At 42.8% G+C, this 25,808-nt stretch overlaps 1 protein-coding gene across 4 annotated transcripts in view; it reads left to right on the top strand.

Annotated features, from left to right (window-relative positions):
• Positions 1-24,672, top strand: part of MAP3K8 (mitogen-activated protein kinase kinase kinase 8) — a 29,112-nt gene extending 4,440 nt beyond the window's left edge. For 3 of the 4 annotated variants that reach the window (XM_036842200.1, XM_036842199.1, XM_036842198.1), the window contains 7 exons: positions 3,245-3,606; positions 12,941-13,108; positions 15,247-15,508; positions 17,024-17,130; positions 20,866-21,018; positions 21,660-21,906; positions 23,536-24,627. In XM_036842200.1, coding sequence (XP_036698095.1) covers positions 3,268-3,606; positions 12,941-13,108; positions 15,247-15,508; positions 17,024-17,130; positions 20,866-21,018; positions 21,660-21,906; positions 23,536-23,666 — 1,407 coding nt within the window. In that variant the 5' untranslated portion in view covers positions 3,245-3,267 and the 3' untranslated portion in view covers positions 23,667-24,627. Of the gene's footprint in view, positions 1-3,244; positions 3,607-12,940; positions 13,109-15,246; positions 15,509-17,023; positions 17,131-20,865; positions 21,019-21,659; positions 21,907-23,535 lie in introns of all 4 variants that reach the window. The other variant, XM_036842196.1, reaches the window with a different exon arrangement.
• The last annotated feature ends 1,136 nt before the right edge of the window (positions 24,673-25,808 follow it).

Raw genomic sequence — 25,808 nt, 5'->3', positions numbered from 1 at the left:
CAGACCAGGGATTGAACCCGTGTCCCCTCCATTGGCAGGCGGATTCTTAACCACTGCACCACCGGGGAAGTCCCAATTCTCGGGCTTTTTGAGAAAAAAATATTATTAGAAGAAGTCTTATTGGAGGTGCGCCCTGAGGGGCAATGTACTATTTTGGCAGAAAAATCTTTTAAATGCGAAGTAACATGAGGTATAATCATCCTTTGTAAGGTAGGAGCCTACTCCAGTAATCTTGGCCATTTTCATTCGCACTTGCCAGGAAACCCTCAACTTTTGTTTATGGAGATGGAAGTAGCTAAGAGTATGCCACTATGTTTAGGAGAGTATTTCCTCTTGGCTTTACTGCCAATTTCAGAAATAATTTGAAGCAGATAACTTTGACTGTATCTGCCCGTTTGTCCATTTCTAAAATTGGTATAGTCCCCTCCTGCGTTAACAAGTGGGGATTTAATGCAGATTTTTATTGAACACTGTGTGGGGAAGGGTGCTTGCTGCTAAAGTGAAATACAGATCCCTTCATCATTCACTTTTCTAGACGTCTACTGATGGTGAATAACGCAGAACTCGTTAGCCTCTTGTCTGCTTAATTAAGGCCTGAAAACGCTGAGGCTTTTGCCGGCGCCTTGAGCGGGCGGTCATCAGGGTTTTCTCGGGAGCACGCGGGTTTGCGGGAGTGGAGGCTGGTGTTGCTAAGGGATTAGTGGCGCGGAAGACACACTTCTCCACCTCCCTGCCCTCCCCCAGCAATCAGTTACGGGCGTGTGTGTTTCCGCCTCTCAGGTTTTACATACAAATGTTCCAGACTTTCTGCAGGATTTAAAAACCAAAACCTGCCTTTCCTCTCTGGATCAGCTAACGGACTTGTAAACTGCATGGACCTTTTCCTCTCTTTCTATAGCCCTGTTACTACTGGGAACTTTACTTTCTCTCTGGCCAGCCATTCGCTAAGTAAATCCAGCAGCTTTGGAACTTTTCAGCCAGTGGGGTCCTAAATTTAGCTGTTGTTGTTTCAATTCCATTTTTTTTCCCCTGTAAATTCTACAAGTAGAAACTGCAACTCTGTAAATTCTACAAGTAGAAACTGCAACTAAATGGCCCCATGAAACCCAAGTCCAATGTTCCTCCATTAACCTAAAAAATTCCTTTCATAAGTCAACAGACTCCAAGAGCCTGAATCAGTCTTCCTCAAAGACCAGCCAGGTCTCAGAGAGGGGGCTTTCCTTTGCTCTCTAGATGTAACTGTAATGATAACAGCCATCAAAACATTTCATTTTTTTTTTCTTTCTTTGTCTCTTATTTTAGAAACAGTCTTTAAAACCTTACTGTGAAGAAGGGGGAGGATGGGGGGTTGGGGGGGAATAGGTAGCCGCAGCCCATTTGCAGTTAAGAAAGGCCGCCTAATGCAGTATCTGCAAAGCCAGGCATCCGACTCAGTCCTTCGATTTCATGCGCATCGTAGCAGCTGCAAAAGACATAGTTTATTTACTGTGTACCAGACTCTGCACCCAGCACCTTATGCTCTAGAACTCCTTTGAACCTCACAACCACCCACAAGGGACGTGCTGTTATTACTTGCATTTTGCATGTGGGGAACGTCGACATGCAATGAGGTTAAAGTACAAAACTTGCCCAAGATCATGCAAACGCTAAAGGAGGGGCTGAAATTGGTCCCCTGCAGTCTGAGTCTAGATGCCGTGTCATAACTGCGCAATCCTAACTTCTTTCCCCATACACAATTTGTGGTGGCACAGTGGTTAAGACTCCGGCTCCCAATGCAGGGGGCCAGGATCCGACCCCTGGTCAGGGAACTAGATCCCACAATGCATGCCGCAACTAAGACTTCACATGCCACAGCTAAGGAGACTGTGAGCCGCAACTAAGGAGCCCTCTGGTCACAACTAAGACCTGGCCCAACCAAATAAAATAAATATTTTAGAAAAAGAGCATTAAAAGAAAAAAGAAAGACAGAAATGGATCATCCAGTAACTTAGTAACGACACTAAATTGCATGGTTCTTTTCTCAAGTGAAATTCACCAAGAGGCCTATGTCTGGGTCTTGTGGGCACGTGGCCCCAAGGTGGAATATTTCCTGGAGTTTGGTGCTTTTGCTCCAGGTTGATGGGAGCCTGTGGCTTTTATGTAGCCCTGTGTGTTGAACGCATTGAAGGCTTGTGCTTTCAAGAACCTGAAACACTTCTCAGAGAGAGGCTGCTTCCAGGAGCGCAGTAGTTTAAGTAGACATACATACCATTTCATTTTCTTAGGTCTCTTAAGTCCTTTTATCTTTAATCCTTTGGAATGGTGTTGTTCCAAAATCCTGAGTAACAGCATCATTGTTTACCCTTGATTTACCTTCTTTTTCTCATTTACAGATCCCCAAGGGTGGCTCCTGATTTGTATATAAGAACTGAAATACAGTTTTGGCTAATCAGAGTTAGTTGACCTTGCCCATGTCTTGCTTATGATAGATTTGGCTTCCCTGGCTTCTTTATAAAACCACAACTTCTAGAGAGTCATTGATCTAGATATTAAGTTAACCTTCTTGAGTCTTTGAGATGCATGCTTTGTACTGTTAAAGAATCCTGGTCACAGGAGGGGACAGCTGATTACAGGTTAAAGGAATCTTCTCCTTTCTCATACCATCATCACATTTGCTTAGATTAAAATCCGTTTGACATGCTTCTGGCTTCAGGGCCCGAATTTTATTTGCAAAGTTAGCTCCTGAATTTGGTAAAGGAGTTTTTTGTTTTTGTTTTTTTAAGTAATTTTCCATTTTAATTTTATTTATTTTTTGGCTGTGCTGCGTGGCTTGTGGGATCGTAGTTCCCCAATCAGAGACTGAACCCGGGCCACCACAGTGAAAGTGCTGAGTCCTAACCACTGGACTGCCAGGGAATTCCCAAGGAGTTTCTTTTTTTAAAAAAAGTCACCCACGGCCTAAAAGCCCCAGAGATCATGCAGGGAAGATTGTCCCCTTGAGGGGGCAGCAGGGCTGGAAACTGTCAAGTGAGCTCGCTGGATCTCAGGGTTCCTCTCTGTAAAATGAGCGCTGGACTTAAAGGTTATCTAAGGGCCCTTTCTTCACTGTCTGCGCACTTGACCTCGCACACACTGTGGCCAGAGCCCTTATTTTATAAACAAAGTCATATAGAAGCCTGTTCCCAGTCCTTTCATGTCAGTTTCCCATTGATCTCAAATGCAAGTACAAACACAGTCAACTAAGTAGCTGAGGTTTCTTTTGCAGACTCTCTGGGGACCCTCACAGTGATGGAGTTCATGAGCACTGGAAGTGACAGCAAAGAAGACATCGATTTATTAATGAAACATTTGAACGTGTCTGATGTCATAGACATTATGGAAAACCTTTACGCGAGCGAAGAACCTGTAGCCTTCGAACCCAGTCTGATGACCGTGTGTCAGGACAGCGGTCCCAAGGAGGAGAAGCGTTCCGACCCGGTGCTGCTCAGTGGCCAGGAGGGGCCTTGGCTGTCATCGGTCCGATACGGAACCGTGGAGGATTTGCTCGCTTTTGCAAACCACATATCCAACACCGCAAAGCGTTTATACAGACACCGACCCCAAGAATCTGGAATTTTATTAAATATGGTATGTTTTTTCCTGATCAGTTGAGTGCTGTGTGTTCAGCTTACTACCGCTGCTGCACTTAATGCTGAGTGCGATTTGAACTTGGTTCAGACTGGCTGCCAGGTATGGTTTTTAAAAATGGAATATCTGTAAGAATCACCTCCATGGGAAAGGTGCAAAAAACAGTCTTCGTTAAAAGTTCCATTTAAAGAATCTTTTCCATCTTTTAGGAGTACTTCTACAAATAGGTAATTAAGAAGAATGAATTTTAGTTTAACAATTCACTGAAGAGCTCATTCATCAATTAGGCCGAAGAGAAAGGCTTCCTGAGATTCCTTCATCTGAGAGGGGAATAAAGACTTTGTCTTTAATTAATATATATTTTTTATGTAGTATAGTTGATGTATAATTTTATATAAGTTACAGGTGTACAATATAGTGATTCACAATTTTTGGAGGTTGTACTCCATTTATATTCGTATGAAATATTGGCTGTGTTCCGTGTGCTACACAGTATATCCTTGCAGGTTATTTTATACATAATAGTTTGTGTCTTTTAATCCTCTGCTCCCTTCCCCTTCCCTCTCCCCACTGGTAACCACTAGTTTGTTCTCTATATCTATGAGTCTGTTTCTTTTTTGTTGTATTCACTAGTTTGTTTTATTTTTCAGATTCTACATATAAGGGATAGCATACAGTATTGGTCTTTCTCTGTCTGATTTATTTCACTTAGCATAATACCCTCCAAGTCCATCCATGTTACTGCAAATGGCAAACTTTCATTCTTTTTTATGGCTGAGTAGTATTCCATTGTGTGTGTGTATATATATATATATATATATATATATATATATATATATATATATATATATATATACACCACATCTTCTTTATCCATTCATCTGTTGAGGGACACTTAGGTTGCTTCCATTCCTTGGCAATTGTAAATAATGCTGCTATGAACATTGGGGTACATGTATCTTTTCAAATTAGTGTTTCCATTTTTTCAGATATATACCCAGGAGTGGAATTGCTGGATCATATGGTAGTTCTCTTTTTAGTTTTTTGAGAAACCTCCATACTGTTCTCCACAGTGGCTGCACCAATTTACACTCCCACCAACAGTGCAGGAGGGTTCCCTTTTCTCCATATCCTCGCCACATTTGTTATTTGTGTTTTTTGATGATGGCCATTCTGACGGGTGTGAAGTGATCTCTCATTGTGGTCTTGATTTGCATTTCCCTGATGATTAGAGACGTTGAGCATCTTTTCACGGGCCTGTCGGCCATCTGCATGTCCTCTTTGGAAAAATGTCTATTCAGGTCTTCCGCCCATTTTTTAATTGGGTTGTTGTTTTTTTGATGTTGAGTTATAGGAGCTGTTTACATATTTTGGATATTCATCCCTTCCTTATTGGTTGTATCATTTGCAAATATTTTCTCCTGTCCAGTAGGTTGTCTTTTTGTTTTGTCGATGGTTTCCTTTGCTGCGCAAAAGCTTTTAAGTTTAATTAAGTCCCATTTGTTTATTTTTGCTTTTATTTCCTTTGCTTTAGGAGACAGATCCAAAAAAATATTGCTACAATTTATGTCAAAGAATGTCTGTTTAATTTTTTTGAAGGCTGAATTTTTGTGCTCCTTTCTTGTCACATCTTGAAACATCACGATATATATGTATTTTTTTAATTAAAGATACATTTATCTTTTTTTTTTTAATTTATTTATTTATGGCTGTGTTGGGTCTTCGTTTCTGGGCGAGGGCTTTCTCTAGTTGTGGCAAACAGGGGCCACTCTTCATCGCGGTGCGTGGGCCTCTCATTATCGCGGCCTCTCTTGTTGCGGAGCACAAGCTCCAGACGCGCAGGCTCAGTAGTTGTGGCTCACGGGCCTAGTTGCTCCACGGCATGTGGGATCTTCCCAGACCAGGGCTCGAACCCGTGTCCCCTGCATTGGCAGGCAGATTCTCAACCACTGCGCCACCAGGGAAGCCCCACGTCATGATATTAATACTGGCTAAATTCAGTTCTTGCAGAAAAGTAGTTTGTGGGCAGTAAATAGTTATCCACAGATTCAGTCTCTTTAACTGACAAAGTATGAATGACAAGGGCTATATTTGTTTAGTCATCCCAAGTATCCAAATAATCCAAAATATTGTGACAACACTTAGTTGCCACGGTAGGGGATCAGGTGATGTGTCTGGGTGTGGTCAGTGTCTTAGTCTCTCAAAGGTGAACGTAGGTGCTGGCTAGAGGTGACGTAATTTTCAAAAAAGGACAATTCACAAAGGAGTGGGTGGGAACTTGCAAAACATGCTTATTGATGAAAGTGCCTCCTTTCCTTTGGTGCATCTAAAGGGCAAGACGGCTAATGTATGGGGGACGGTGCTGAACAAGTAAAGATTCTGGACCGAGTACTTAATTATTATTATTCTTTTTTGCATACCACATTCGTTCAGTTCAAAACAACACAGTGATTTAGGTCAGCTGTGTAGTGAATTGTTTTGTTAGAAGCCAGTTGTGTTCAGCTATAGCTCAGTTTGCAGCAGAATTGCAAGATTACCTTTTGCAAAAGAAAAAAAAGATTACATTTTGCATCATTGTATAACTTGCTTTGGTCTGGATATACAAAACTGTACTTGATAGTTAACTTTGCCTTGAGAAGAGTACTTCTGTTTATAAATGGGAAGTCATAATTTGAATAAGGGTTAATACCTGTTTGTCTTAGCTAAACTATAGCTGGAGAATTCTGGTTCAAAATAATATATATATCTATAATCAGAAACATAATTGTTTAGGTATTTCTCTCTCTTTTTTTTTTACATATTTATTTGTTAAGGTGGGTATATTAAAGGAAAACATGCAGAATAAACACATTATTTTTGCTTGTAAATATGTAGAGACTTAGGCTTATTTCCCCGGACTATCAGACTGATGAGAGATGGGCCATAGAATCGGGAATGTTCAGAAGGGAATTTAGGAAAAATATAAAGAGTACAAAGCAGTAGCCTCCTGAAGGTTTTGGAGTGAGGGATTAAAAAAAAAAAGCTAATGCAGCAAACGAGAGAAATGAAGGCATTAAAAGGAAGTGAAAATATTATCAGCAAAGGGTAAGAGTAGAATGTTGTTAGTCCTGTCATGGAGCCTGTGCTCCAGAAATGAATCAAGGCATATTTGGGAGAAAATTTGCAAATAGGACATATCAAAAAAGCAGGGATCTTTACAGCTTTCAAAAAGCTTTTTGTTTTAAAAAAATGATCAAGAATATAAAATACAGCAAGAAGACCTAACCTTAAAATCCACAGGAAAGTAGACCACGCCTTATTTGGCAAATCACCCTGTGGTTGCTGGCTCAGGGGGCTGTGGCTTTCCTGTCACTGCCCTTAAGGATTAGGTGTGTCCCTGTGACAGCTAGTAGCCTGTCACAGCTCCGTGTTTCATAAATAATGGCACAGGAACGGTGACTTGCCATCCCAGATCATAGCCAGTGTGAGACAAGATGGTGAAGGAGGCCACGTTGGCTTCTGGCTTCCTTCATCCTCACGTGTGTTCTCCTGGGACCCATCCCACCTTCAAGACCTTCCTCTTCCCAGGTCCTCCCCCTAAGTCTCCCTCAAAACTTTTCTCTCCTGGCATTGCTGCTGTCTGCTTCTCTGCTTTACAAGATGGCAGCTAATTAGCTACCCAACAGATTGGTTCCAAGGTAAAGTCGACCTTCAGGTGTATCTACATGTGGACCAAATGCTTTCCTTCCAGTATTCATCCATTCATTTGCTAGACAGAGCTCGAACCTCTACAGGGGATGAGGTACTTCTCCAGGTGCTAGAGATACAGTTTGTGTTCCCTGGTAGCTTTCTGCCTGCTGGAGAGGGCAAGTAGACAGGTAACTGTAACGCAGTGTAGGACTTCTCAGTACAGCTACGCCCTGATCGCTATGGGAACGGTCAGGCCGGATACCTCACTTAACCTCGAGGGTGAGCAGGAGGAAGGGAGGAATGTCAGACAGGCTTCCAAGAGGAGTTAAAAAAAAAATTTTTTTTTTTGGCCGCACTACACAGCTTGTAGGATCTTAGTTCCCCAACCAGGGATTGAACCCAGGCCCTCGGCAGTGAAGGTGCCGAGTCCTAACCACTGGACCACCAGGGAATTCCCCCAAGAGGAATTGATGCCTAAATTACTGAGTTGGAATCAGCCAGATAAAGGGGCTGGAGAGCAGAGAATGTTTCAGATGGAAAGAATGGAGGCACAGGCGCCTGGTGTATTACAGGCCACCTACAACCGCAGCGCCTGTGGAGTTAATTAGACAGGATGGAGGACCCAGGAACTACAGTCATATCCTGAAGCATAGGCGTGTAAAATGGTGGTCTGCATGTGTGTGCAAGTGGGTGCTATGTTCCTGAAAAGAATATTTAAAAGATTCCACCAACATCCAGCAGGACCTGGGGAAGAAACTTTAGGAGACTAAGCCAGGGGTTGCTTTGTGTGAGGCTGCTACAAGTTACTTATAATCTAGACCAACTCTCACCCTCATCTGGGGATGAATAACCTAAAATGGGTTCTAGACACTCAACTCTTGGGTGATTGTTCGGGAAGCTCAAGAGCCCCAGAGAGCTTGCTCATAGATGTGAGCGTGAGATGCTGGGTCCTGCTTCTCAGGCTTAGTCATGGATTCCTGGTTTCTCAGGGTTAAAAAAACCTTAAAGATACTAGAGTCAAGCTCTCTGTCTGAAGCTTGAATCACCCCCTTTATCAGCTCCAATAATTGCTGGGGCATTTTGGTCTGTTCTTGGAAACCTGTGACGAAGCATGCATCATATTCTAGGGCATTTAATGTCATGTCGGGCCAGTGCTGATTGTAGGGAAGTCCTTCCTTAGAGGGTACTAAAAGCCATCTCTGACTCCCCTGACTCCTAAGCCCTACTTCTTGGCCATAAAAATGTGTATATACATACATGATGAGGAGTGGTGAAGACGGCAGGCCCTTGAATTAAAGTGCCCGGCATGTATCTCACCTCTGAAATGGACTAGCTGGGTGACATTGGGCCAGTCATTACAACCTCTATGCCTCTGTTTACTCATCTGTAAAATGGGTACATGGCCGCATTCACTCCATACAATGAATGCACGTGACCTGTGTACACACAGTGCGTGTTGAAAGGATGCAAAGTGTTGTGCTTGTGGTTGTCATGCGCCTTCCTTACGACAGTCCTCCCAATGTTTACAAAACTGCACGTCCCCCACGTCTTCCCTCTTCTTTCTCCGATGCCTCTGGCTGTGCCTGCTCCTTCTCGTGCACTGTGGTGTTACCTTTCCCCCTCCTGTGGGTAGGCCCCTCTGGCCTCAAGCCCGTCTTACAGCCCCGAACTTGAACCTGGCTGTCCCTTTGCTGTGGGACCAGCAGAGCAGGACAGAGCCAGCTCGGCCTTTGTTCTAGAACCCGTCCCTCTTTTCCTGTAGCCCGAGGTCACATCCATTTCCTAGCTGCTACATCACACGGGACCCTTATGGAATTCTTCTCACTGACATACCTACGGACTTTCTCAAGTGCTGCCCCTGGGCCCAGTGTGGTTTTGTGTCAGTGGCAGTGATTGGGATGAGGAAATGGACTGCGTGTCTGTACTTGACCATGGCGTTAGTACGTTAAGGGGTTGGCAGAGGTAATGCTTAACATAGATTTCCATGAGGTTATTTGCTTGGACCCCTAGAAAGAAGAAGAAGAAGAAGAAGGGGGAAAAACATTTCAAACCGAAATAGGGAAGGTCTCAGACTTGGGGAAGATCCAGGGACTTGGCAGAACCACAGACTGGCCAGCACTTGCATGTCACACCACACGTTCAGGGACTGTCCTCAGAGGTGGCCCGGGAGAACTTGCAGGATGTTTGGGGGAGGGTCCCCAGAACGCTGGGGATGATAAACTGGGGTGAAGGAACGGGAGTATTTGATCTAAAGAGAAGAAGGCCAAGCTGTGCTCAGTGACGTGTAAATGTAGACATTTAACAACTGTGTTTTGATCACGGCTCAGCTTTAATTACAGCCTCTGGAAGATCAAAGGCTCTTATCTAAAGAACAGGAGCTGTGGCTTTGGGGTCAGACAGACCCGAGTTTGAATCCTGACTTCACTGCCTAGTGAGTTCCTTAACCTCCTGAAGCCAGTTTCCTCATCTGTGAGTGGAGGTAAAGAGAGTCCTTACGTCACAGGCCTGTTGTGAGAAATTGCTGAGTTAATGTATGAAGTACTCAGTAGAGTGCCTGGCCCAGAACTAGCGCTCGGTAGATGGCTGGTATCATTACTCTTCGTCCTGTCGGCTAAGCGGACACCGCATCTGAGTGGGTTAGAGCAGATGTGGGTTGGGCAGAAGTAAAACTTTCAAGTGAAGTAAGTCAGACAAAGACAAATATCATATGATATCACTTATACGTGGAATCTAAAAACATGATTATAAATGAACTTACTTACAAAATAGAAATAGACTCATAGACACAGAAAAAAAACTTATGGTTTCCAAAGGGGAAAGGGAGGGGGGAGGGATAAATTAGGAGTTTGGGATTAGCAGTTACACACTACTATATATAAATAGATAACCAACCAGGACTTACTGGTTACAGCCCAGAACTTGAACCTGGCTGTCCCTTTGCTGTGGGACCAGCAGAGCAGGACAGAGCCAGCTCGGCCTTTGTTCTAGATCCCACGGATCTAGAACAAAGGAACTATAGCACAGGGAACTATATTCAATATCTTGTAATAACCTATAATGGAAAAGAATCTGAAAAAGAATAGATATGTATATGTATAACTGAATCACTCCCGTACACCTGAAACTAGCACAACACTGTAAATCAACTAGACTTCAATTAAAGAAAAAAAATTTTTTTTTAAGTAAAACTTTTTTTTTCCAAAAGTGAGTTAAGCCCTGAAGTGGATTCCTGGAGAATCGAATGAAATTGGGTCTGTAAATATTTAATAACAAGGAAGAGGCAATAAAGCGAGTGCAGCTGAGTGCCATGAGCGTGGTTTGTCTGAATGTGGTTCCCAGTGTGCTGTAGAAGTGGCCTCCAGGAACCTGAGGTGACACTTCTTGAAAGGAGGTCATACTTCAAAGTTGGCAACGCCGTGGTCTCCACTTAGCCATTTTCCCTCTCGGGTCCTGCGCAGAGGCTGCACTCAGTGAATACTAAAGTTTTAAGTGTAGTGACTTCACATTTCTAAGTATTAGCGTCGTTCTTTGCTTCATTCCCTAATAGTGAGCACGCCTGTTCATGGGGTGTAGCTAAGATTAGCAATCATAGGTCCTGAGTGAATAACGCTTACGGTCACCAGGATTATTCCCAGAGCAGGGCCCGTGTAAGGAGCCCCGTGCATCTGGAGATGAATCGGAGTCTACTCTTTACCCACGTGATCTGCACTCCCCTTCACCCTCTCCCATTCTTGAAATACCTTCATGTCACTTTGATAGTTTCATAATTCCCAAATTCATAATCTGAAGTCATCATATTACTAATGAAACGTAGGTAAAACCTGTGTTTTTGAGACTCTAACCCTTGAAAGAATACCCAACACATTTTTTTTAGGAATGTGCTCCAGGTCATGTCTCCCGCGGACTATCTTATTAATTTGTTTTCATTTTATCTATAATTATTTCTCCTCTCAATTTTTCACTTTTGAAAAATTGAGATCGACTTTATATGCAGTAAAATACACAGATCTTTAATATCCAGTTTGATGAGTTTTGACAAGGGTACATACCCTTATAACCCACACTGCTATCAGGATATCGCTCTCTTAATTTTTTTTTAAATTAATTAATTAATTAATTTATTTTTATTTTTGGCTGTGTTGGGTCTTCGTTTCTGCGCGAGGGCTTTCTCTAGTTGCGGCAAGCGGGGGCCACTCTTCATCGCGGTGCGCGGGCCTCTCACTATCGCGGCCTCTCTTGTTGCGGAGCACAGGCTCCAGACGCACAGGCTCAGTAATTGTGGCTCATGGGCCTAGTTGCTCCGCGGCATGTGGGATCTTCCCAGACCAGGGCTTGAACCCGTGTCCCCTGCATTGGCAGGCAGATTCTCAACCACTGCGCCACCAGGGAAGCCCTTAATTTTTTTTAATCGTTAATTTTATTCATTTATTTAAAAATTGAAGTATAGTTGATTTACAATGTTGTATTAGTTTCAGGTGTACAGCAAGGTGTTTCAGTTATACTATACTGTGTGTGTATATATATATATTTTTTCAGATTCTTTTCCCTTATAGGTTATTGCAAAATATTGAGTATAGTCCCCTGTGCTATACAGTAGGTCCTTGTTGGTTATCTATTTTATATATAGCCGTATGTATATGTTAATCCCAAACTCCTAATTTATCCTCCCCCCCGTCCCCTTTCATAACCATAAGTTTGTTTTCTATGTCTGTGGGTTTATTTCTGTTTTGTATATAAGTTCATTTGTATCTTTTTTTTCTTAAGATTCCACATATGATATCGTATGGTATTTGTCTTTCTCTATCTGACTTACTTCACTTAGTATGATCATCTCCAGGTCCATCCATGTTTCTGCAAATGGCATTATTTCATTCCTTTTTACGGCTGAGTAGTATTCCACTGCGTATATGTACCACATCTTCTTTGTGCATTCCTCTGTTGATGGACACTTAGGTTGTCACTCTCTTGAGTCGGCTGGTTTTCAGACCTCTTGTTCAAAGTGTTTACTGACTCATGAACCCTCAGAGGTCAGGGGTCATCTGTCTCTTGTTCATCGCCGCCTGCTCAGCACCAAACACAGTGCCTGGCACATACCATGCACTCGGTAAATATTAAATGAGTGAATGGATGAGAAATGGTTCTGCCCTTACTTTGCTTACGTGGCACTGTCAACTCATAGCTCTGGCATAACACATTGTTTTCCAGAATCCTCTGTGATCATCAGTTCATTTCCCTACTCTCTCTGAGTGTGCGTCACCTCTGAGTAATAGGTATGCAGACTAACAGTTTAGCACATTTTAATTGGAAACAAGTCAGCTTGCATGCACAGTTTACGTTTCTGCAATGTTTATTTTCAGCCTTTTGGTCACAGCAGTCATGCTGCCTTAGGTAAATCATTTTTAAAGTTCTCTTTGGCAGTGAATTGCTCACACATAGATAGAAATATGATCAGGTCTGACCAGGGATGTGTTTCTGTTTCATGCTTTCTCTGTTTTGCTGACGCTCTAAATATATCCTCTGTACACTGTTATGATTATATACGGTGACATTAATTTTGAACCCTGCGTGTAGGAATGCGGTCTAACGTAACCAGTATCTATAGGGCGGGTCTCAGAAAAGGACTTTGCTGAAATTCTCACCCTCCTGCATTTTTGTTTTGTTGTAGGTAATCACTCCCCAGAATGGACGCTATCAGATAGACTCTGATGTTCTTCTCATCCCTTGGAAGCTGACTTACAGGAATATTGGCTCTGATTTTATTCCTCGGGGGGCCTTTGGAAAAGTGTACTTAGCACAAGACATAAAAACTAAGAAAAGAATGGCATGTAAATTGGTATGTACTTCATAAGCAGACAGGGTGCCCTGCCTGTTCGGCATTGGAGCTTTTGTGTGTTCGTTTATTTACTTCACTCAAAGCTGGCTGCCCTTGACTGCCTCTTATCTAAGGGTGCTGTGTCCAAAAAAAGCATCTGTGTTTTATAGATTTGCTTGCTACCTGGGGCCATTCAGGCCCCAAGTCTGCTTAAGGGCATAGTTGATTTTAATCATTTTGCTCTGATAACAAAGAAAGTACCAGCTTCTTTAGCGCCAGCTCGGATAACTTCATCCCTCTTGTGGTGGCTGAAGGGGAACTACCCTGCAAGAGCACATCTGTTTGCTGCTGCTTTAATGCCACCCACTGGGGAGGGGACCAGGCAGGGAAGCAGACGCTGGGAAAGCTGCAAGTCTCCTCAGGACTACAGATTAAAGGGCTGAATTTCGGAGAAAAACCCCATCTCTTCCTATTGAGCAATCACTGCTGAGGTGCCCCACTTTGGAAAACCATTTGGCAGGACCTACCAAAGTGATGCACACACGCCCTGTGACCCAGCAATTCCACTCCTGCAGGTGCTTGCCCAGCAGGCATGTACACGCGGTCACCAGAGCCATGTGCTAGTGTTCATGGCGGCAGTATTTGTAATAGCCCCAAACTGGGAAGTTTCCACATGCTGAGATGTGGTGTATTTACATACTGGGATGCTGTCCAGTGAAGAGAAGAAATGGTTTACAACTTCGTAATGCCGATGATAAATCTGCATTAGGTGAAGCCAGAGCAGCTGGACACAAAATAGGATCTACTGTATGAGATTCCTCTTCCATAAAGGCCAAAAAAGGCTAAACGAACCCATGCTGTTGGAAGTCCCATTAGTGGGTGCCCATGGGGAGCAGGGACAGGCAGGGGTCAGTGGAGGGCTTCAGGGTGCTGGTGGACTTCTGTTTCCTGCTCTATATAGTGGTTACATGGGTGTGTTCAGCTGAAAATTCCTTGAGTTTGATACTTAACCAGTTTTGCACTTTTGTGTATGTCTGTTCTACTTTAAAGTTTTGTTTTTTTTTAAAGTGCAATAAAACAAACTCACTTTTGATTTAACGAAAGCAAAACAGAAAATAATTACTGAATATCATCTGTCTCTCTTATTGTCATGTGGGCCTTGTTTGTTCCTCCTTAAAGGGTGGCCAGAGCAGCTGTTATTAAAAGGAAGAAAAGGAGGTAATAGAGTAAGTTACTGGAAGGTTGCATTTAGGAGATACGTCCAAGTTAAAAAAAAAAAAATCTGGAGACATTTTTTTAAAGCTCTTAGAAGCAAAGTGTTCTGTTTTTCAGTTTCATCACAAAAGACGTGGGAAACAGCTTTGTGGGTTTGTTTTCCTTGCAGTCCTTATATTTAATATTTAAGCCATATTTTTTCTTAAAAAAGAGAAACATATAAGATGATTAACAACCCTAAACAGGTTCAAAAGGATGCAGGCTAAAGAATGAGATCCCTTTCCTTAAAGTAACTACTGTTAATGGGTTCTTAAATGTCCTTCCAGAGAATTCTATGGACATGTGTATGTATAGTTGAACATTTTATTACAAATGGGAATATAATATATGTACTTCTGCATCTTTATTTTTTTCAGTCTAACAGTATATTTTGGAGACATTCCATATCTATCTGCACTGAAAGAGCTACTTCTTTCTTCATTAATGACTTCCGATTTTCTGTAGAGTAGAAGGCCAGTGCTTATTTAAATACATTGTTAGAACGCAAACTGAGAGACCAGAGACATTATATTATTTCGTGACAAGGAATATTGAAAATATGGCCTAAAATCTAGGTGCCATAGAAATTACATGTATAAAAGATGGGAAATTACCTCCTCTGTTTCAGTCATGAATAATTCTTCAGTTGGGTATCTATACTCTAAATGAAAGCAGTATTTCATTATTTTGTTTTTTATTTTCTTATTTTTTTTACCTTAAGCGGACATGAATGTAAAGGCGTATCTCAAGTAAACATTATCTTAACTCAGGAGTACAATTTCACAACACATCTGAATATCCTTGAGGGCATTTATTTGCCTTTTGGTTTGTGAGTTGACCTATGTTGTGTATTCTTTTCTTTATCCTGGGGTTGTTTAGAATCTTCCTTGTGTTTTGTGTTCTAGATCCCAGTAGACCAATTTAAGCCATCTGACGTGGAAATCCAGGCTTGCTTCCGGCACGAGAACATCGCTGAGTTATACGGCGCGGTTCTATGGGGCGAAACCGTCCATCTCTTTATGGAAGCAGGCGAGGGAGGGTCTGTCCTGGAGAAACTGGAGAGCTGTGGACCCATGAGAGAATTTGAGATTATTTGGGTGACAAAGCATGTTCTCAAGGGACTTGATTTTCTGCACTCAAAGAAAGTGATTCACCATGACATTAAACGTGAGTTCTCCTTGGACGTGTCCCTTTTTGGCTTAAAAAGGACTAGTTAGACCTTAGGCACACGGCTCCTCCTTCAATCTGAAGATCCTTGGTGTCAGGGAAGACACCTGTCCCCGCCAGCACTCTCCCCCTTTCTCCCTGGGTTCCTGAGATACATTTTAGAGTCCAGTGGGGTCATGAGAGCTTTCAAAGTCATAAGGAAGGATGATTTTCCAATTGTTGTGGAAGAGATTATAGCCACATATCATTAACGACTGCCTTGTTAATAGGCTTTAAAAATAGTAACATACTTAAAAACAGAGTCAACATTTTTGAAAAACAAATTGCTTTTTAATTTTGAATACAAATTTGGCAATAGTCCATTAAAGAAGCTTTCACTGACTGCTTTCTAGGAATAAGAGATTGTGGGGAAATACACAAGAGAGACCCGCTATGAACCCTTAATATCTAAGGGTAAATTGAACTAGCAAAACTTGTCCTGACAAAAATTGGGTATTTTACTTTTTTGTTTTAGAAAGTGGCTTGATAATACTATGCTTATGTCTTAGAATTTGAAACTCAATATGTAAAATATAAAAAATATTTTTTCCAGCTTTATTGAGAAATACTTGACATATAACATTGTGTAAGTTTAAGGTGTACAAGGTAATGATTTGATATATGTATGTATTGCAAAATGATCACCACAATAGGGTTAGTTAACATCCATCCATCTCATGTATTTATAATTTTTTTGTGTGGTGGGAACTTTTAAAATCTATTCTCTTAGCGACTCTCCAATACGCATTCAGTATTATGGACTATAGTCACCATACTGTACATCACAGCCCCAGAACTTTTTCATCTTATTATTGGAAGATGAAATAATATTCATCTTATTATTATTTTTCATCTTATTATTTGTAACCTTTGACCACCTTCCCGAATTCCCCCCACCCCAACCCGTGGCAACCACTCTGTTCTCTGTTTCTATGTTTGTTTGTTTTTTTTCTTTTTTAGATTCCACATATGTTAGATCATACGGTGTTTGTCTTTTCCTGTCTGACTTATTTCGTTTCGCATAATGCCGTCAAGGTTCATCCGTATTGTCACAAATAGCAGGGTTTCCTTCTTTTTTAGTGGTTGAATAATATTCCATTCTATATACCACACAATTTATATGTATATATTATGTATCACAAAAATTTATATATATATACAAATCTTCTTTATGCATTCATCCATCAATGGACACTTCGGTTGTTTCCATGTCTTGGCTGTTGTATCTTGAGGATTATTAACGGCTACAAACAATCATTTATAGCCACCTTGGCTCAATTCTTGACACATCTGAAGTGGTTTTTACCTAAACTCTCACCCAGATTTCATCCTTCTCTTTTGAACATAATAAGCCCATTTTAGTAGGGGAAGCATTTCATTCTATCTTTATATGGAACTCGTTGTTTTAAATAATGCTTTCATTTTAGTTAGGGATAGATACACAATTTTTTACTGAAAATTTTCCTCTCTTTATAGCAAGCAACATTGTTTTCATGTCCACAAAAGCTGTTTTGGTGGATTTTGGTCTAAGCGTCCAAATGACTGAAGAGATCTATTTTCCTAAGGACCTGCGAGGAACAGAGGTAATTATGTTCACACCAGAATGGGCAATATCTTACTAAGAGTAAAAATAAGATGTGCTAGCATTACTGCAGAAAGGACAAAGAAGGGGAGGAAAACCATTACATTAAATCATTGTTATCATTGGACCATGTTTAATGAGCATTTACTCTGTGCCATATACTCTTCAGCCCTTGAAATAAATTATATTGTTTAATCCTCACAATGCTTTTATCATAGGCAAATACTATTACTCCCATTTTAAAATAAGAAAATAAGCTTGAAGAGGTTAAAATAAAGTGCCTCAAGTTACTCAGCTACTGATAGATCAGGGCCTCGAAATCTACTTCTTTCTGAGTCTAAAGTCTAAGGTTTAAGGGCTACGTAACTTCTTGATATAACTAATATATGTGGTTTTAGCATAACTAATATTACTGTTTTGGTTCAATTACAGCTGTAATTGTCATGGTCCTTAAGAACATTTACTGAGAACTGACAGCATTTCAGGCCTCTCTTGAATCCGGGAAATCTTAAAAGAAGTCTCATTTACTGGAGCACAAATGAATCTTATTTGAAGATATAAACTTGCTATACTATTTAACTCATTTGTGAAGCAAAAACAACAAAAGCAGAACTTTCCTGAATCTAAATGGGATTCAGAGAAATGCGTTCACGGGCTGTCAAATAATATATTTAGCGCTCATCTTATTAGGCTGAACAGCTGATCTGTGTAATGAGTGTCTATCGGGCATCTGCTGTGTGAAGGCTGCTGTAGGTACCAGGGATGGAGCGCAGGGCAAAGCCAATAAGGAGTCTACTCTGGAGGAAGGACCCATTTTAAATTTACCTGAATTATTAACGTTTAACCGTTTAGTTCACAGTTGATTATGATGGGTATGGGGTTGGATGCATCTGGGAAGGTACATGGGTGTAGAAGCTGCCTTCCTGACCCACCTCCATGACTGAGAGATGATAAAACTATCAGAGGGTGAACTGTCAGAGCCTCTCAGCCGCATACCCTTCTAGCTGTTGAAAGTGCCCTCAGGAAATGGAGAGAGGGCAGTTGGCTGGACCTTTGCCCCAAGATTATCAGGTCAGTCCTGGTGTTAATCAGACGATAACCTTTAGTTTAGCTAGTAAATGTATTGCACTGAACTCATTGCAGTGCTAAAAAAAAATTGTCTGCCTTTCAAACCAAGATTCTGTAAGCCTTTTCTTAACTCTCTGAAAGCAAAGACTCCCCCCAGGCAGCAGAAGAGATCTTTGTTTTTGCTGTTATTACTGAACTTATTCTGGAAAATACTTGGGAGAGGATTCTGGAGAGTTGTCTTCAAGCAGAACGATGTTCAGAAGAGAACATTATTTATTTATTATTTTTTTTAAGAATGTTTTAGTCCCCAGATCATAGGAAAACTTTCCCAAAGCACAAAATCTAATAAGACAACACTTATGACATGTTTTTTTCGGAAAATACTTCAGCATATTTTGGCAGTCGTCAGACATTCAGATATGTGACACTCTACCCTTTTTCCTGGAGCCAGTTTGGGAAACAAACTATTTATGGTATTAAAGATGGAAAATACCTTTCTCTTCCCGGCAGGGTGATCAAATTGAACATTTTGCAATAGCCAGAGAAAGACATCTCCTTTCTGGGATTTTCTAGCAGAAAGAGAGTGTGTGCTTGGGTATGAGATAGGAGCACAGCGTCTGTTCCTGAATAGTATTTGGATTGAGGTATTTTCACCAAATGTAAATTGCTTTCTATGACGGGCTAAACTGGCCTTGGTGTTCCTAGTTATAAACTCTTCTGATCAACCCGTGCTTGTTTACCCTCTGTCTGGCACTCACGGTCGGAGTGTGACAGGGAAGTGGGTTGGTGAGTTGAAGTGGGAAGGAAAGCTCTCAGCAACCTTGTTTTGACTCCTCATCCTTAAAGAACCAAGAAGGTATCATTAGTCAAGGTCAACCGTGCAGATTCGCTTCCCATTAGAACTTGATCACTTGGCTACAGATGATTTCTGATCCCCCCAACAGAGCTCATTCAAATTCAGGACATGATCCTGTAACCATGTATTGCTAATACACATACAGGGTTAATCTGTCCTATCTTTAAGCTATTGTTTTTGAATTCCCTGCTACAGAGAAGGAAGAAAAAAATCAACGTGAATAGCTAATTAGAATTCCTTTGATTGCATGCTTCCTTTTGGAAAGTTCTTATGTAAGGTCACACGTCATCCTCACGTGCACAGACACACACACACACACACACAGTCTCTTTCCCTTTGTAATAAATGTGTTCAGAGGTGAAGGCCTTGACCCCTGACCTCTAGGCTCCTTTGCTCCAGTGCCCACACCCTCGGGTGCACGAGCCCCACAGAGCCAGCCCTGAAAGGAAGTGCCCTTGACCCGCATGCCCTGCTGCTCTGGCTCCTTAGGGCTTGAGGAGCCAGGAGCGTGAGCCGTGGGCCTCGGGGGGGGGGTGATGGGGAGCCGCCCGGGGGGTGGCAGCCAGGTGTCCAGGGGGAGGGGATGCTGCCGTCCCCGATGTGCCATCACACGGTCCCGCCAGGGCCCTGCGCACATAGCTGCCCTTGGTGACGCCCGCAGTAACGCTCTGCCTGATCCTCGCTTAGGGGAGCTGGCAGGGGTGCAGCAGGGTGGGCGCTGCTGTTGGGCAGCTGTCCTGACCACTGTGCGTGGTGCTAAATCTCGTGATTTTATTTGGTAAGAAAGTCCTTCAGAGAGAGAGAGAGAGAGAGAGAGAGAGAGAGAAAATCAGCGAGGGAACCAAAGCCAGCCAGCCCGGAATTGTGTTGTAGGAAGTACTTGAGGCAACTTAGGAGGGGGAAACTGGGCAGTTTCCCCAGGTTTTGTAAGCCAGTTCTTTATTTATTTACTCTGAAATGTACTCTGGGAACACTCGCCCGCTTCTCCATAGTCAGATGACAGGCAGCACCAGAACTTCTCAAAGCTAAATATTGACAATGAAGGTAGTAACTGCTCTATGCCTGTACCCGCCGTAAAGACACGGGTCCCCAGGGTTTGCTCTTTTTCTCTTTTTTACGTTTAGAAACAAACGCTGCTTAGAGAAACCATTTCTAAAACTAGCCCTCCTTTTCCAGCATCGGCTCATAAAAACCAGACAGAACTTACACAATGTGAACATGGCATGCCTTTAATATTTAGTCACTGGGCTCCCTGGTAGGTAGAAATAAGAAGTGGTTCATAGAAATGACCAATTAGGATCACTTTCCCACTATTACACTTTAAATCCTTCTCTTCCGCCTAGTCGGTGTTGATACCCTGGAGATTTCTGCTGCCTTTGATGACTGCAGATAGTTAGTGGTTTGGCATTTTAATGACAAACATGAAATGAGGACGTGTATTTCAGTGTCATTTAAATAGGAAAGGAATTGATGTTTTAATAGAAACAGGAAGCATTGATCTGTGCTTTGCAGAACTTGGATGAGTGGGACTCCCAGGTGGGTTCTCGGCTGTGGGTCCTCTGCTGCCTGGTCTGCCTTGTGTTCAGTCTGTGCGAAAAGGTGTTCTGAGGCTGCAGGGGCCCCTCGGCCAAAGCTGCCTGGGTCCCCGAGGGTCTGTTCTTCTCCTTCGCTGAAGGGAACACAGCAATGCCAGGCCCTTCTGAGGGGATGAAGTGTGCGGTGAATATGGTGAAGCTTTCCCGAAGTGGATTAGGGAAATGGTACCTAGACAGGTGAGGGGAGTCGGACTGACCTGTCCTCCTTCTCTTTCAGATTTACATGAGCCCGGAGGTGATCCTGTGCAGGGGCCATTCGACCAAAGCAGACATCTACAGCCTGGGGGCCACGCTCATCCACATGCAGACGGGCACCCCGCCCTGGGTGAAGCGCTACCCGCGCTCCGCCTACCCCTCCTACCTGTACATAGTAAGCAGGGGCGGCGGGGCATCCCACCTGCTCAGGAGAGCTGCTCTTTCTCGGATAACACACCTGAGTGGGATGATGGTGAACTGACCCATGAGGGGAAGCTGAAAGTTCCTCCCACGTGGAGCGATGACCCGTTCCCGCAAAGAAGGCATCACTGTTTGTGCGGGAACCTACCCCAATGTGCACGGGCAGAAATTATAGCTACGCTGTTATACAAGATGCCGCAGAAGAGCATCAGAGTAGCATAGATCATTGAGCCAAGGAAGTTGTATGTGTTCTTTGAACACGTTCCCAAAAAAAGATGTTAGATTGTAGATCCCCACGGCAGCCTGGAACGTAGCGAAACACGCAGGCCCCCTTTGACCGTGGAGAGGTTGAGAAGTAGACGCTTCCCCATTACTGCACAGGGACCTTTGGCCACTGCTCTGATGGAAAGCTGTTTATTCAGACCTCGCATGTATCTTTGACTGCCTTCCACCAAAAGATGGGTTTCGCTCGGTTTCCTTAGGACATGTTACTGAAGGGTATGAACTGTATTGGCTTCGAAACAGAAGACTGCCCAGGTCTTGTAACTAGAATACTTGTCCTGTCGAGGGTATATTTTCATACCACTGATGCTAAGAGAGCTGGTTTGTTCCTAGATCCACAAGCAAGCGCCTCCTCTGGAAGACATTGCTGAAGACTGCAGTCCTGGCATGAGAGAGCTGATGGAGGCCGCCCTGGAGAGGAACCCCAACCAGCGGCCCAGGGCAGCAGACCTACTGAAACATGACGCCCTGAACCCCCCTAGGGAGGATCAGCCCCGCTGTCAGAGTCTCGACTCTGCCCTCTTTGAGCGGAAGCGGGTGCTGGGCCGAAAGGACTTGGAGCTTCCTGAGAACATCGCGGGTATGGACGCCCTGCGGTGTGCAGTGCCCTTGCTTCCCTTCTTTTTCTGTCTCTGCCCAACTTCTAATAATTAGAGCTCATGAAGGCACTTGGGAAAAAAAAATGGAATTAGCAGATGCAAACTGGTATATATATAGGATGGATAAACAGCAAGGTCCTACTGTAGAGCACAGGGAACTTATAGTCAACATCCTGTGATAGGGCTTCCTTGGTGGCGCAGTGGTTGAGAGTCTGCCTGCCAATGCAGGGGACACGGGTTCGCGCCCTGGCCTGGGAAGATCCCACATGCCGCGGAGCAACTAGGCCCGTGAGCCACAACTACTGAGCCTGCGCGTCTGGAGCCTGTGCTCCGCAACAAGAGAGGCCACAACAGTGAGAGGCCCGCGCACCGCGATGAAGAGTAGCCCCCGCTTGCCACAACTACAGGAAGCCCTAGCACAGAAACGAAGACCCAACATAGTAATCAATCAATCAATAAATAAATCTTTAAAAAAAAAAAAAAAAAAAAAAAAAACATCCTGTGATAAACCAGAATGGAAAAGAATACGATAAAGAATATATATGTGTATAACTGAGTCACTTTGCTGTACAGCAGAAATGAACACAACATTGTCAATCAACTAGACTTCAATAAGACTAAAAAAGATTGAAGTGACTTCCTGCATGCCATAAAGTTGTTGGAGAAATTGCAGCAAGAATGTTAGCAAAAGCATATACAAAAAAAAAAAAAAAAAAAAAAATTGGCTGGGAATTCCCTGGCGGTCCAGTGGTTAAGACTCTGTGCTTCCACTGCAGGGGGCACGGGTTCTATCCCTGGTCAGGGAACTAAGATCTCACCTGTCGCGGGGCACGGCCAAAAAGAAAAAAAATCACAATTAAAAAAAAAAAAAAAATTGGCTAATTTACCAGCAAAGTCTAACTGGTTTCCAGGCAAATGGAGATAATGCAGTCTTTGAGAATTGCTCTGCCTTGCTTTTCTGCAACAGAGAATAGCATTTGCTTTTAAAAATGGATCAAGCATGACAGTTTTGCTGTTAGCAAAGAGCTGGGTTCTTTTTAATGCAATTATGGTAAACCACGCCAGCCCTTGTTTGGAAACATCACGGTGCTGATAAAATATTGAGTTTGAAGGCAACTTGCATTTCTGCTCAAAATCTCTCCGCCAGCTGTGAAGCTTTCCCTTTTGGGAAAGACAATACGCATTCCAGGAGCACTGAATATGCACAGAGAGGGGTTTCCATTTTTCTTATGAAAATCTGTGACATTCTAAATCTATTAGGGTCCAAACCCAGATGTCAAGCCTGGAACTCTTGTTGGCTTGTCTCGGCTTCTTGTCTGACTTTTCTGCATTTAAAAAGAATCATCTGGGATGTTGGAAGATGGGCCAGGATTTCTAGCTGATTTCTTGTGGTCGTTGACTCTTTTTTGAATTCTTTTGTCTGTGTCGTATCACACAAACTAGCCAATAGTGTTCAACTCTATGGCTCCTTAATAAAACCAGAGTTTGAATGCTGTTCCATTAGGCCCACAGTGTGTTGTTGTTTTTGTGTTTTGCTGAAGGACCAGGCGTTTATCATTGAACATGTTCCCTGGTCATTTATTTTATTTTTTCGATGTTTCCCTTTTCAGATTCTTCATGCACAGGGAGCACTGAGGAATCGGAGATGCTGAAGAGGCAGCGTTCTCTCTACATAGACCTTGGGGCCCTGGCTGGCTATTTCAACCTTGTCCGGGGTCCACCAACACTAGAATACGGCTGATGGATGGCGGCATTTGCCCTAAATTAGGACTCAGCGTTTACTGGTCTCTGGGGAGCTGGTTCTGCTGACTCCGCACAGGGGCTCTGTCAAGTGAATTGTGCGTTTATCGGCTGGGCTCCCACGACTCATGAATGTGACTCCACGTGGCTCCTGTGTGTTGATTTGTGAAGCTGCCCCGGGCGCCATCAAGCTGGAAGGTTCTCATTTCTCAGGTGGTACGTCTGACTCAAAGGAAGCTGAGAGTTCACAGAAAGATCATTTCCGGTGACTGGTTCCATTAACTGTGCACTTTGCTCAAAATTTTAAAAAATACCAATCACAGGGATAATATATTAGCCTAAAATTACTATTCTCGGTTCTAATTTAAGGATGGGAAGTTCATTTAACTCAGAATACTTTGTTGTATATTAGTGTGTATTCTATGATAACTCTTTGAGCCTTTGTCAGTAAATTCCAATATAAATGAAAGCCTTTATATTTGGGGTGACCAGAACAACTTGAATATTGTAGCAATAAGCTGAACTAGTGTCTTAAAAATGGCTAACTGATTAATTAGGAGCCATCTGACAGCGGGCCACTAGAGATGGGTTCTGTTATGTTCCTATGGAAACATTTTGTACTGTACATGCTATGCTTCAAACATTTAAAACGTGATGTTTTGAATGTGGATAAAACTGTGTTAAACCACATAACGTCTGTACATCCCAAAGGATGAGAATGTGACCTTTAAGAAAAATGGAAACATGTATAAATTCTTAATGATGCGACTTTTATAATTCTTATTTCTCTATTTTCTTTAAAGCATTTGTATATTAAAAGAGCATACTGTGTATGTTTCATATCAAATGCCTTCATGAATCTTTCTTATTATATATATATATTTAACACTGTAAAGTATGTGAGTATTCCTACTTCAAGTATGTTTTTACATCATGCAAATAAAAATGACACTTTTATCCAACGTGACTGGTCAAAGCAACTGAGTAAATTCAGTGTTTTGCCTGAAGTCTTGTAAAGAGTGTGGTTCCCAGCTGGCCCGGGAATGGGTTTTAGGGGTTGGAATGGAACTTGGAGGAGATCAAGTGTCATGAGGAGGCAAAAAATACCTGAGAGCTTTGCAAGTTGTGTGTGCTTCTCGCTGCTGTAGGAGCCACTGTTGTCATCCGGATTGTGTTTTGTCCCTTTGGTACATTGTGATAGGAAAATAATTCTTGGCCGCTGGTTCAGGCTAAGTGTGGTTCTATTTTGCATCTTGTTTTTACATATTTATGCTACCTCTGAATATCTGCTTGCATTCTCCATGCCGATTATTGTCAAGTGAATAACCAACTTGCCTTTGTAGGAGGTAGATCTCAACCACGTCTACCAAACTCTAATCAACACTGTTGAATGGGAGTTTGATCCATCATCCACTGAATGAATAGTATTAAACACTCGTATCCACGTTACGTAAACACGCCCTCCCTGTAATTCTCAACAGCACACCCGTGAAATTGGCATTGTTACCTCTGTTTTTTTTTCAGAGGAAGAAACAAGCAGAGTGAGGTTAGCTCAAGATCACAAAGCAAGGAAAGAGACAGCTGGTATTTGCACCCAGGCCTTTCTGGCTGCCATGCTTATTCTCTTCCTCACATTGTTCTTATGATGGTGATAGACCAACACAAGTGATAGAACATCCACGGCAGAGAAAGCACAGTGGCCCCAAGATTCAGGTCTCTAAATAAGGACAGAGGTGGATTTACCATGAAGCTAATGCAGCTTCAGCCTCAGGGCTCCTCACTTGCTTTGGCCCCTCCGTGGCCCTGGGCCTACTTTCATACTCTCCCAGACCAGGCCCGACAAACCTGGATCTGCACCAGTGTACAAGTGTCAAGGGGCACAATTTTGATGATTTTCATAAAAAGCCTAAAGAGCCCATGTGATTTGAGTTCCAGTTAAATTCCGCGTGGGGAAGAACATTCCTTTTAAATGAACTAGAGCTCTCGTGGAAAGATCCGGGGATGTTTGTTTGCCAAGAGGTGATCTGGGGTGGGGTGGCTGGGAAGGTGGTCACGAGGACAGCCAGGGGAGTTCAGGGCTGGGACCTGTGCCCCATGGACTCGCAGAGCTGTCAACCCGGGAAGCCACAAGGTGCAGCGAGAT

The sequence above is a fragment of the Balaenoptera musculus genome, chromosome 2, assembly GCF_009873245.2.
Source record: "Balaenoptera musculus isolate JJ_BM4_2016_0621 chromosome 2, mBalMus1.pri.v3, whole genome shotgun sequence".
In the NCBI taxonomy this organism is placed as follows: domain Eukaryota; kingdom Metazoa; phylum Chordata; class Mammalia; order Artiodactyla; family Balaenopteridae; genus Balaenoptera; species Balaenoptera musculus.
The sequence above is the reverse complement of the archived record's forward strand: the minus strand, read 5'-3'. Positions and strand labels throughout refer to the sequence as shown.